Source organism: Ricinus communis, chromosome 8 (genome assembly GCF_019578655.1).
Source record: "Ricinus communis isolate WT05 ecotype wild-type chromosome 8, ASM1957865v1, whole genome shotgun sequence".
Taxonomy (NCBI): Eukaryota; Viridiplantae; Streptophyta; class Magnoliopsida; order Malpighiales; family Euphorbiaceae; genus Ricinus; species Ricinus communis.
The window spans coordinates 13,856,233-13,868,297 of record NC_063263.1 but is presented as its reverse complement, the minus strand read 5'-3'; the positions used below and the strand labels follow the sequence as shown (position 1 = coordinate 13,868,297).

At 37.6% G+C, this 12,065-nt stretch overlaps 3 protein-coding genes across 3 annotated transcripts; 2 read left to right on the top strand and 1 right to left on the bottom strand.

Annotated features, from left to right (window-relative positions):
* Positions 1-14: 14 nt before the first annotated feature.
* On the top strand, positions 15-4,884 carry LOC8263306 (mRNA-decapping enzyme-like protein). The gene is made up of 8 exons (XM_048378184.1): positions 15-534; positions 642-682; positions 757-806; positions 1,578-1,722; positions 2,618-2,674; positions 3,079-3,205; positions 3,521-4,024; positions 4,566-4,884. Exons 1-8 carry the CDS (start codon positions 376-378, stop codon positions 4,620-4,622), a joined length of 1,140 nt encoding a protein of 379 aa, XP_048234141.1. The 5' UTR covers positions 15-375; the 3' UTR covers positions 4,623-4,884.
* A 272-nt stretch (positions 4,885-5,156) lies between these two features.
* LOC8263308 (LRR receptor-like serine/threonine-protein kinase FLS2) lies at positions 5,157-8,508 on the bottom strand. Its single transcript, XM_025158188.2, has 6 exons — positions 8,321-8,508; positions 7,481-8,249; positions 6,789-7,307; positions 6,276-6,468; positions 5,540-6,199; positions 5,157-5,376 (listed from the first exon to the last, which is right to left on the bottom strand). The coding sequence occupies exons 1-6, from the start codon at positions 8,506-8,508 to the stop codon at positions 5,342-5,344; spliced, it is 2,364 nt and encodes a 787-aa protein (XP_025013956.2). The 3' UTR covers positions 5,157-5,341.
* Positions 8,509-9,016: 508 nt separating this feature from the next.
* On the top strand, positions 9,017-11,083 carry LOC8263309 (small RNA-binding protein 11, chloroplastic). The gene is made up of 4 exons (XM_002523798.4): positions 9,017-9,261; positions 10,432-10,500; positions 10,584-10,690; positions 10,758-11,083. Exons 1-4 carry the CDS (start codon positions 9,144-9,146, stop codon positions 10,827-10,829), a joined length of 366 nt encoding a protein of 121 aa, XP_002523844.1. The 5' UTR covers positions 9,017-9,143; the 3' UTR covers positions 10,830-11,083.
* The last annotated feature ends 982 nt before the right edge of the window (positions 11,084-12,065 follow it).

The following is a 12,065-nucleotide window of genomic DNA, read 5'->3' as shown; positions in this document are numbered from 1 at the left end:
AAACTGAGATAGCTAGTGACCTTTTCATTTGAAATTTGAAATTAATTATTGTTCTTTTTTCATTGGAATTTGGTCCAAAACAATTGAAAAAGTTGAAATTTGGCCTATTTAATCCCTTTACCATAAGTTCGAGGGGCATAATTAACAACAATACGAGCAGCGACGACAATCTATCTGTTTAGTTAGTAGTAGGGTCATTTTAGTCAATAGTCAGCGTTTGTACGTACAGACCGACGCACCAAACTCTGCGTGTGCCCGCCATCATCATCATCGTCATCAAATCTAATATATGCTGTTTATTTTTTCTTCTAGAACCGGAAGATCTGTCTAGGGTTTGTATTTGTGAATTAGGGGACTGGAAATTGGTCAAGGAAAATGTCCCAAAACGGAAAGTTGATGCCCAATATAGACCAACAGAGCACAAAGCTCCTTAATTTAACAGTTCTTCAAAGAATCGACCCATTCGTAGAGGAAATTCTCATAACTGCTGCTCATGTTACCTTCTACGAATTCAATATCGACCTCAGTCAATGGGTCCGCCTCTCTCTCTCCCTCTCTCTCTCTCTCTATCTCTCTCTCTCCATCTTTAATATGTCAATTATTGCTTTCCCTCTATTTCTCATTTGATTCTTCATGAGCAGAGTCGCAAGGACGTTGAAGGATCTCTTTTCGTCGTCAAGAGGTCAGTTTAGTATGATTTAATTGTGTTTATTCTTTTCCTGAGTGGCAATTACTGATTTTCTTAGTTTATTTCAGGAATACACAGCCTCGTTTTCAGTTTATTGTGATGAACCGGCGTAATACAGGTTTGTCGAATGCATCTTGAGTTATTTTTACTCTTAATGACGTAAATGTATGGGCTTTAGAGATTAGTTTTAGCTAAATGTTATTATTTGGAATGCTATTGAATGTGGTTTCAAATCCTTGTCCTTTTCTTTACTGATTGACTGTTAATCTATAAATGCAAGACCAAAGTTGCTTTGCTCCGTTTATTTAGTTCACTTTATTCCCTTTATTTATAAAGTATCCTTGTCTTTTGATTTCTAGTAAGTCCTCATCTTTATGCATTGAAGAAAAGATTAGATGCTTCAGTCCTGATTCGACGTCTTAGTACAATATGTAACGTTGCTCACTATTTAGTAGAATCATCTGAGAAATGCTAGATAATCTATCTGTAATTATTGTGTATTTTTGACAACCAAATATGCCTTGTTGTAGTTTTTTAGTTACCTCCATTCTCTGAGAGACATGTACAACTAGTTTTCTACTCCTTTTTACTTGTGAGTAATTGAAATGTCATTATCTTGAATATGATGAGGTAATATCAGCTAGATGATGAGATCAAACAAATATCAACTCACAGAAGAATCCATTATGTTTGACAAGTTAATATGATATAAGTTAAGGTTCTATTGAATTGATTATTTGGTATTATGAGTGAACTCTTTGATGTAGTTTTTATATCTTAAACATGTAATGTCAATGTTTGTTACTAGGCTTTAGTTCCGTTCTAAATTTTTCACAAGTGATTATGAGTTTGTTTGTATGCATAAGCTCTATTATGTTGGTGCAAGCAGATAATTTGGTTGAAAATCTTTTGGGGGATTTTGAGTATGAGGTCCAAGTTCCATATCTTTTATATCGAAATGGTGCTCAAGAAGTCAATGGGATTTGGTTCTACAATGCACGTGAATGTGAAGAGGTTGCAAATCTTTTTAGCAGGTAAATTGTAATCTTTGGTGGAGGCTATTTATTGAAGCTTGTGATGCTTTTGACTGGTTTTGCTGAAATATTAGTTTGGCATGGAACTCTTGAACCTTTGCTTTGTGGGTAGCATCTTGACCTCCTTTGGTTGATCTACATATTGAAAACCTTCCTTTTGCTTTCTTGTCTTTGTAGCTTGACTATAATTTTGCAATCTTTTACACCCCAACTTCGAGATGTTTAGGATCTATATAATGCTTAGTCAAGTATTTATATCAGGAAAAAAGGCGCTATTTCTGGAAAAGTTGAAAAATCCTCTGGCAGCCAAATGCAAACACATGCTGCACATCTTGAGAGCGGTGTCTTCATACAAAATGGCTAATGTTAGGGCTGTGTCCAAGTTATCCATTCTAGTTCCCCTTTAGAGCAGGATCTAGGGCAGTGGGCAGTTGATAAATGTGAAGAATGGTGGAATGACTTACCAAGAAGGTGTAGTATACATCTAATTCTTTCTGTTTATTAGAACTATGATAATTGCAAATTGTCAGATTCTGACTTGTATTGTGATATGTTCAACAGACTTTCGAGAAACAAGTCTGTAAGGAGTTGAAAATAGATGAGCCTTGGATTGTAGGAAATCATGGTGCCTTCTGTAATTTATTGAGCACTAAATTCGACATTGCTGTGTGTTGCAATTATCCCATTCCACCAAGTAATATATTTCCATGATAAGACAGAACTATAGCGTAATATATTTTTATTCTTTTTTGGTTGCATATTGTTGTGAATATGACTGAGTTCATCTATTATTTTATGCTGCTAGATAAAGATAAGTAGACCAACCCTCTGTCATATATCATTTTTGATATCGGTGCATGCAAGTCATTCTAGCACCTGTTCTTTGCGTGTACAGGATAATTAATGCCTACTCCAAGGTGCCACAAAAGTCAAAGGTAGCACCAACTAAAAGGTAACATTTGTTCCTCTTAACTTAAAAAAGATGTTTTTGGGTTTTAAAATTAAATAAATCATAATATTTTGCTCAATTCAGTTCTCACTGAAATCAAGGATTACCTTAGAATTTTTCCTTCTAAATAGTTGTTTCTCATAAATCTTGCATTTTGTTGTAGTAGCTAAGATTTTCTAACGCACTTCACCTTTTCGAAACACCAATGCTTCTATGTAGCATCTGTTGTATAGAAAACTTTTCTTCTGGAAACTCTAATAAGTTGGCTTTGGTGTGAAGGTCAGAATTTATCTATGTATAAAACCTGGGCCATTTATCACAAAAAGATTTTGTATTTATTTATTTTATTTTCTTGGGTTGTGGAACTTAAATATCTGATCTAAAGTTAATGAAATGCTTAATTGCAGTGAGTTTGAGGAACTGGAAGCTGTACCAACTATGGCAGTTATGGATGGTCCTTTGGAGCCATCAGCATCAGCTGCCTCCAATGTCGCTGATGCACCTGATGATCCTGCATTTGTGAACTTCTTTAGTGTAAGTGTCTTCTTATGTCAAGTTAATTGGATCCAGATTTTTTTTTAACATGTTTAATATTATGTTTTATTGCGAAAAGGTAATGCCCTTGTTGGAGTAGCACTTGAAACACAAAGAGTTGTCAAACAGGATGTCTATATGCCTTGTTTCTCTGTTTTTCTGGTCGAGCAATAGCTTGCTGTACTTTAAGCTATCTGCATTTTATTGCTTTCCTCTGAATTTGCCTTTGCATTTGCTGGTTTAAAGTTCACCTCTTATGATCTCGTCTTACGTGGCTTAAAGTCCAGGACTAAATCTTTGCTTGTATGATTGCAGACGGCTATAACTATCAGCAATGCTTCAAATGCAACAGTTGTTGGACAACCTTATCAATCTTCAAATCCAGTTCCTGTACCTTCCCATGCAAGTAGTGTTGCTATTCCTTCTGTGCCAACCTTGCAAATACCATCTCCTCCTTTGTCTGCATCTACTTCATTGATGCCAATCCTTGATGCCCTGGATGCCAACTGCAACAGCAACCGGACAACAAATCTTGTAAAGCCCTCTTCATTTTTCATTCCTCTGCCGTCATCTTCTGCAGGTGCGATACCACCTGTCTCTTCTGCAGGTGCAATGCCACCTGTCTCTTCATCGATTCCGACTGCTCCTCCACTTAATCCTCCTGTAAGCCTGCAGCGTCCATATGGTGCTCCGTTGCTTCAACCTTTTCCACCACCCAATCCTCCACCTTCTCTCACTCCTGCCTCTGTTCCAGCTCCAAATTATGGACCTGTCTTGAGCAGAGACAGAATTCGTGATGCACTTCTGGTTCTTGTTCAGGTTAGTCACTTGATCTAAAACCAGAATTGAAACTGAATCATGCTTTTGTTGACTAAGATTCATAGAGAAAAAGAAAAAATACCTCTTTTCTTGGCCATCACAAGTGGCTTTACGCTTATTTGATGTAGAATATGTTTGCTTTCTGGCTAATAATGATGGGCTCATGGCATGCTTACTACTGCATTATGAATAAATGTCCCTGGATCTGAAGCTTACATGTTGAAGTTTTAGTTTGCCTAAATAATCATGCAGCAAAAATGGGTGTCAAAAAAATTGTTCATATCAATTGTGCCAATGGGCATAAGCAGATATTTCAATTTGACATTGTACTTTGGTAGTTTAAACATCAGTTCTCTTTCTTCTCTCTCATTGAGGGCATGTATTATAGCTGGAATGGACAAAAAAAATAAATCAATAGTGCTGCCATTGATATGTGGTTGGCTTATTGTCTGTGTAATGCTTGTTCTGATTGTTTATCTTAGTATTTATGTTCCGCTCTGAATTTCCATACATGCTGATGAGCTTTCCTTGCCTATGATAGGACAATCAATTTATTGACATGCTATATCGAGCGCTGCTGAATGCGCATCAGTCTTGACCAATTGGAATGGGGCAGCTCCCCTGAGTTTTTTGATCATTGTGTAGTTCTTTTTATCCAACAAGTGTGAAAGAACAAATCTGTATAGCATTTTGCCTAGCTTGACAACCATACACTTACTAAAATATATCATTGGCTTTATTTGTTTATAATGCTGTTTAATGTATTCCGAAATTTGAATATCATTCTTTATCTTCATGAGAATCAATGTAGTCACCAACCCTTAATATGTAAACCATTGATTGCCTTGTTGATTTGTCCATTTTATAGCCTGTATTTTTTGTACTATGTATTGTGCATTTCCAACCAATTATAAAGACAAGATAATTGAATTGTGGGAAGTTAATAGTTTAGTGCTATACTAGCTAAAATGTGTCCTCTTGACAGTCCACTGGTCAAGAACAAAATCAACATCTGGATAGTTGCAATTTGATCTTGATCTTGGTCAGCTTGAATTTCACATCTTTTATGTCGCTCCTCTCACGGGGCAATTCCCTGGAACAGTTTTGGCCTATTCCGCAAAGAGCCAAAAGATGATCTCCCGTTTCCATTGAAGTCCCATCTCTTTCCATGAGTAGGTTGCTATCAACTACTTGCACTATGTTGTCAGGAAAAGCTTCGTGCACCCACTGCCTAAGCTTCTGTTTGCAGAGAACATTTCATTTGTGGGTTTCTTCCTGGTGAGCACCTCCAGTAACACTATTCCGTAATTGTACACATCAGTCTGTTGAAACTCTTCCTTCAAAGCCGTACTCTGCAAATTTGGACTTATGAGTCAAGTATAACCTCACAAGTAAATGGAAAAAGAAAGTCAATTCCTTGGCATGCACTGAAACAATCACACAATATTAAAGTAGTCTTAAGGTTTCAAGTAAGAAAAAAAGAATATAGAAAAAAGAATATAGACGGAGGATTACCTGGTGCAATGTAGCCAAATGTGCTTAAAGTTCTGGTTTGCATCGTAATATTGCGTTTCTCCAAAATCTTCGCAATGCCAAAGTCGCCCACATGTGCTACCATGGCTTCATCTAGAAGGACATTGTTTGGTTTTAGATCACAGTGTACTATGAGCTCTAGTTGGCCATGGTGAAGATATTCCAATGGCAGTGCGACATCCAGCATTATGCACACTCTTTGTTGGAGATTCAGGAAATAATTATGAGAATACAACCACTTATCAAGGCTTCCGTTCGACATGTACTGGAGAACCAAGGCTCTGAAGTCAAGATTAGAGCATGGACTTATTACTTTAATGAGATTCCTAAGGCAAATCTCCCGCAGAACCTTACATTCTGCATCAAAACTTCGCATTGCACGCTCTTGCTGTAAGTTTAGTACTTTGATAGCAACAATAGTCCCATCTGAAATCAATCCCTTGTATACAGAACTGATGCTTCCTACGCCAAGTAGATTTGCTTCGCAGAAGTTATCTGTAGCCCAAACAAGTTCATGATATGACCACATTCGCCACTCCACTGCAGGCACTAAACCTACTGAATTCGAAACTTGAAGTTTCCTTGTCCGGAAAGCTCTCAACAAATAAAAGAAAGAAACAAGAGCTGCTAATGATGCAATGCCTATAAGAATATACTTGAGCAAAATCTGCTTGCTGTGTGAACTTGAGGCTTTATTTCTACAGAGGGACTTTAAGACCTAGCTTCCCACAGAGTCCTCTATTTGCTAAAATGGATTCCGCTTTGAAGTTTGCAAAAGGTCCTTTACTTGGAATCTCTCCTGACAGGTTATTGACAGACAGATTCAAGTATCTGAGATACTTCAATGCCTGGAGAGATTTTGGTATTTCCCCAGATAGGACAGATCCAAGAATTCCAATGCTGCTACCAAGCTGCTGATAGTTTGCGGAATGGGTCCTTGAAACAAGTTTTTCGACAAGTTGAGAGAGCTGAGGCGTAAGATGGTCCCATTAGTGCTTGGAACACTTCCTGATATTTTATTTGAAGATAAATCCAGGTTCGCAATGACACTCAACTTTGCACTTTGTGGTATGCTGGCTAAAGAATTAGCAGATAGATTCAAGAGAATGAGACTTTGTAAGGTCTATAGACTCGATGGTGCCACTGAGCTGAATCTGTTAGAACTCAGGTCTAGCTTTTGCAATCTACTGAGGTTCCCTATGCAAGCTGGGATCCCAGAGAGCTTATTCACCGGAAAGTATAGCTCCCCCAAGTTTGTCAACTGACAGATTTCGTTTGGAATCAACCCCTCAAGCAAGTTGCTGTCAAGATATAGTCTCTGGAAGCTATCTAGTCCTGCAATCTCCGGTGGGATGACTCCACTCAAACTGTTGTCACCCAAAATAAGATAATTTATCTTCTTAAAAGACCCAATCCTTTTAGGAATGGGTCCTTGTAAATGGCATCCTGCTGCAGATGTCGTTTGTAGGGGATTCGAATGATTTCCGTTGAAACTTGGCATAGAGCCATTCAATGGATTGTACTCTATGACCATCCACCGCAAGGAACTACAATTTGACAAAGCAGTGAAAACCCTCAGTTCAGAAATTCCATCCTCTCCCGTAAGTTGATTAAATCCTACATTGAATCGCTTGAGCAGGTGCAACTGACCAAGATTCAGAGGAACAGGTCCATCAAATAAGTTGTCAGATAGATGCAGATCTGTAAGCTTTGAAGAACTGGACAAATTTGATGGAATATTTTCACTAAGCTTATTTGATTGCAAAAACAGTTGTGAAGATTAGGAAGCCGAAGACCGGTGGTTGATGGAAGGTTTCCGGAAAGGGCATTAAATGTTAAAGCAATTGTTATGAGAGCGGAGATGTTGAAAATTGCAGGAGGTATGAACCCAGTTCAGAAATTAAACTGCAAGTCTAATTCTACCAAGTTGTTGAGTTGTCCCAAGTGACCAGGAATATTTCCGTGAATGGAGTTATTTTCAAGGCAAAGATACTGTAAACTTGAGATATTGCCTATGGAAGGGGGAATAGTACCAGATAGACGGTTATTAGCAAGATACAGGATCTGAAGCATAGATAGGCTACCTAGAGTTGATGGTATGCTGCCATGAAATCCATTACCATTAAGATGCAAGAACTCAAGCATGGATAGGTTGCCTAACTCTGGCGGTACGTTTCCATCAAATTTATTTAAAGGCAAAGATAATCGCGTTAGTTGTTTACATCTGTATATAGTTGAAGGGACATGGCCACTGAGCTGATTGTTTTGAAGAAGGATTTCTTCAAGCTTATGATTATTTTGACATATATCCTTTGGCAGAGAACCGGAGAGAAAATTGTGTCCAACATAAATGGATACAAGAGAAGTGAGGTTGAATATATTTTCAGGAATAGAACCTGTCAATTTGTTGGTCCGTAGAATCAATTCCGTTAGTGTTGAGATGTTGCCTAGAGATGATGGAATGGAGCCTATAAGGTTGTTTTGACCTAGATACAATTTCTCGAGCTTAGGTAAGGAACCCAACTCTCTGGGTATGCTGCCACTTAAGTTGTTGAATACTAGAGACATGACTTGCAGCTCCTTGCACTGGCCTATGCTTGGTGGGATACTTCCTTCCAACTGGTTCACTTCTGGAACCAGTAGTTTCAATCGGCGTAAACGGCCAAGCTCTTGCGGGATGTAGCCATGGAAACTGTTGTTAGCAAGCACCAGTAATTGAAGGAATGAAAGATTAACTATATGAGGAGAAATTGTGGTCCAGACCCCTGAAAGGGAGTCTGAGGGCAGTAACTCTGTCTTGTGAAGCTACAGGTGATTCCTGTCCAGAAATCAGTTCCAATGCTCCAGTTGGTTGCCAAGATGCTGTTAGGATCATAACTAATTCCAGACTCGAAGGCGAGAAGTGCCGATTTATCAGTGGCATTGGATGTAACTAAGGCGAAACCAGGCATGCATGAGTGCAGCAATAGCACTCCAAAGAGTAACAAACCCCGATATCTTCCCATAAGTGAATTCACGTTTGAGAAAGAAAGTGGCTAGATCTTGAAGTTTCTTAAGCTTCCAAGCAACAGACAGACAGTACATGTTGTAGTTGCAATAATAAAGCACTTGGTTTGACTGCAGCCAGAGGCAGCCACCTCCTGCAACTACTTCATGCTCAGCAAACAGACAGGCAGAGGCTCCTTCTCACCACTGATAGTGTGATGTTTGGTCATTTTCTTCTCCACCTTACATATTTATTCTCAAAACTAAAGAATTAATAATAATATTATAATATAAACTATCAAAAAATAATATAATGATATTATATAGTGTGGTGTCATCTCAATCTTGCAAATAATAGGAAAATGCTAAAAACATACAAATGACTAAAATAGAGAAAAGAATAATCATTTTATTAGTCATGCTGTAAAATAGACAAACTAATTTAGTTATAAATAATTTGGTTTTGGATTGTACCTGTATAGTTTTCAATATTTACAGAAATACTCCCCCAATTTTACCTGTTTTCTCTTTCCAATTTACTTCACAGATTGCTGTTTCTCTCTCTCTCTCTCTCTCTCTCTCTCTTTCTCTGCCCACAAAAATGGTTAGTCTAAGGGCAACTGCCAAAGGCTTTCTCCAGATAATTTCACACTCAAAACCTAACACCCCATTGTTCTTCTCCACAAATAGCGCTTCCAGTTCCAGGCTCTTCGTCAAAGGTGCTTTCTTTATCTCTCTCGCTCTCTCTCTCTCTCTCTCTCTGAGCATTATGATATGTATTAATTAACTCTAACAAAGAAAACTAATAGGAGATCAATTTATTAGTCTGACTTGAACCTAATTTCAGGTTTACGGTAGCTACTTCGAGAGTGTTAATAGTAGTGGAACGAGATTGGTTTGCTTTTATCCTTTTGATCAATGCTGCCGTTTTAATCGCACTCAAATTTTGGGGATTATATGAAGTTAAAGTCTTAAGATTTCTGCAAAAATGAAAGCGGAAGAATAGGAAAAAGAGAGACTTTATTTTTCTTTTTTAGTTTAGATTTTTATGGATAGGTGCCATATCAATGTCTGCGGACACACACACACACACACACACATATTTATAAGCAGTAATGTTTGGTTATTAGGTTTCTACACTCTTTGATTCAATGCCAAGGTATACTGTGAAAACACTAGATTCAGTGATGCATATTGGATATCATGTTTCGTGAGTCAAGTGTCTACATTCTGTACAAGAAATATTTTTGGCTTCTTCCTGTTTGAGCTATCATAGGAATGGCTTTTATGGGGTTGCGTTTACACTCTCCAACCCTTTCTACTTCATCTCTAAGTATCTTAGCAACAACCTGTTTTAAGTCCTTGTCCTGTTTCAGAAAGAGTTCAACTTACATTTTACTTTTACAACTTTAATTTCCATCTTCTCTAACCAGTACAGTATTCGCTGTATAGTTTTCTTCACCATTCTACTACAAAGCTGTTATCGTCTCTGCCTGAGGTTGAATTACTTCTCTCGAACTTCTTCCTACCATATGAATGAGTTGACTTGTAAAGCTCATGCTCCTTCAGTAAGACGTATGTTTCACTAGAATGTCCAGTGCGGTTTTTCTTCTGCTTCTGTCTCTTGCTTTCTTTTTGGATGATAGAACTAATAGGTTTAAACATAGCAAAATATTTCGCCACACAGGCAGCAATTTGTCGTAATGTTGGATTTGTTAGTCACTGATTGCATGCATGACTTTGCTAAGCTGCTATAGCAGCTATACCAAGTTTTTCATCACAGATTTTGTGTTCTAACTAATTGATACTAAAATCTAATATCTGTATCCATTGGCATATGCAATTTTTAGTCTATTGATGTTAATCAGAGTTTAATGTGTTTGATTCAGGTATATCTTTCTCCAGCACAACAGAGTCATTGACAGAAGCATTTTCAAAATTTGGTGAAATTGTAGAAGGTATGACCTTATCCTATCATTTTAACCTCACAATGAATTCTTTTTCTCAATTATTATCTTATCTGGGCAATTTACTTTTCAAGTTAACATAATAAAGGATAAAGCTATGGATAGACCAAAAGGTTATGCTTATGTGACCTTTGCTACTGAGAATGAAGCCAAAAAGGCCTTGACAGAGATGAACGGAAAGGTAACTGCTTTCCTTTGGTTCCATTTTTTGAATCATGGATACCAAGAATAATAATGGTTAGTTGCAGGTGATAGATGGACGTCCTGTTTTTGTAGACAATGTATCGTCAAGGAGCATAGGAAGACTGAGGCAGCCATAGTTGATATTAGGTTCTTTGAAACATGAAATGTTTTCTGATGCAGAGAAAGATTGGTGCCATCAATTCGGTTTAGAGGAATACTATCGTATGCACCTCTTCTATTCTGTTGTGAATGTGATGAGGGACAGACCAGCGAGGGCAGACCTTCTTCTCACACACAAACAAACAAGCACCTTTTCTCCTCTGTACTAATACTGCAAAATGGTTGAATAATTTGTTTTTCTAGCCAACATAAGCATCCAACATTTCTTTTATCTTTTCTATTTAGTTTCTTTATTGACTTTTCGCTTGATTTAATATTTACTGTGTGATCTGGTGGCTTTGCATCTTTCCAAAGATATAGCTCAATTGTTTGGAGTGGAAAAAGAAATTCATAATTACATACTCAAACTTGGGTAGTTCATAAGATAAAAGAAGAGCCTAAAAAATGGTGGGTTTCAGCTTCTCTAGTTTTCTTTCAAAACTTTATTTATCTCTTTTCAGTACCCACACTGTGGGTTTCTGTTAGGAGTAGTAAATTTACCGCAAGATGCTCTTTTTTTTTTTTTCTTTTAGCATGTGTTATGTATAATTCTGTGGGTGTGGCTTTATTTAGTTCCTTCTTTTCAACGAATTAAGGGTATATGCCTGGTATCTTGGTGCGGTCAATCTGGCATTATCTGGAGGCTGAGCTGCCATTGATGCTGTGGGATGCTGTCTCTTGACGGAAACTGGTGAGAATGATGATTATGACCATCAGCCAATATCAATTATCTCTATTCTCCATCTTTGATGGAGTTGTATTTGTTGCCAATCCTTTATCTCGGAAATTACCTCTATTTCTGTGTTATCGATTGGCTTTGTACGGAATTTGAGAGGAATGGTGGCTCAATCAGTGTAAAGATATTTCAACAAGGCGGGGCGGAGGAGAATGTGGTGCCACCGACTCGATGAGTTATCTATAATTTAACAGTGTTTCTGTTATTATCTTTCTTTTGTAGGCCGATTTATGGTGGCTAACTCGAATCCTAAGCTTATTTGTAAGGAAGATCCTTAGTTATTTGCCATTAAGGTGTTTGGGATCATTGAGCTTTACTTCATAACATAATTTATGCTAGATATGTCTTGATGGTTTTAATCTTAAACTTGTGAATGGGGGCTCATTGTTCTGTCTATAATTTTAATCTAGTGACCATTTGGCAAGAGAGCCAATATCAGGTGCAGCTAAAATAAGACTAGCAAGAAGCCATTGTTTCA

Coding starts and splice junctions, on each gene's coding strand:
- LOC8263306 (XM_048378184.1), top strand. CDS start 376: ATGTCCCAAAACGGAAAGTTGATGCCCAATATAGACCAACAGAGCACA. Junction 1,723..2,617: donor GTTGCAAATCTTTTTAGCAG/GTAAATTGTAAT, acceptor TTGCGTGTACAG/GATAATTAATGCCTACTCCA. Junction 2,675..3,078: donor AAGGTAGCACCAACTAAAAG/GTAACATTTGTT, acceptor GCTTAATTGCAG/TGAGTTTGAGGAACTGGAAG.
- LOC8263308 (XM_025158188.2), bottom strand. CDS start 8,508: ATGCCTGGTTTCGCCTTAGTTACATCCAATGCCACTGATAAATCGGCA. Junction 6,469..6,788: donor TGGGGGAGCTATACTTTCCG/GTGAATAAGCTC, acceptor AACTATCAGCAG/CTTGGTAGCAGCATTGGAAT. Junction 6,200..6,275: donor AGGACTCTGTGGGAAGCTAG/GTCTTAAAGTCC, acceptor ATATTCTTATAG/GCATTGCATCATTAGCAGCT.
- LOC8263309 (XM_002523798.4), top strand. CDS start 9,144: ATGGTTAGTCTAAGGGCAACTGCCAAAGGCTTTCTCCAGATAATTTCA. Junction 9,262..10,431: donor TTCCAGGCTCTTCGTCAAAG/GTGCTTTCTTTA, acceptor TGTTTGATTCAG/GTATATCTTTCTCCAGCACA. Junction 10,501..10,583: donor ATTTGGTGAAATTGTAGAAG/GTATGACCTTAT, acceptor TTACTTTTCAAG/TTAACATAATAAAGGATAAA.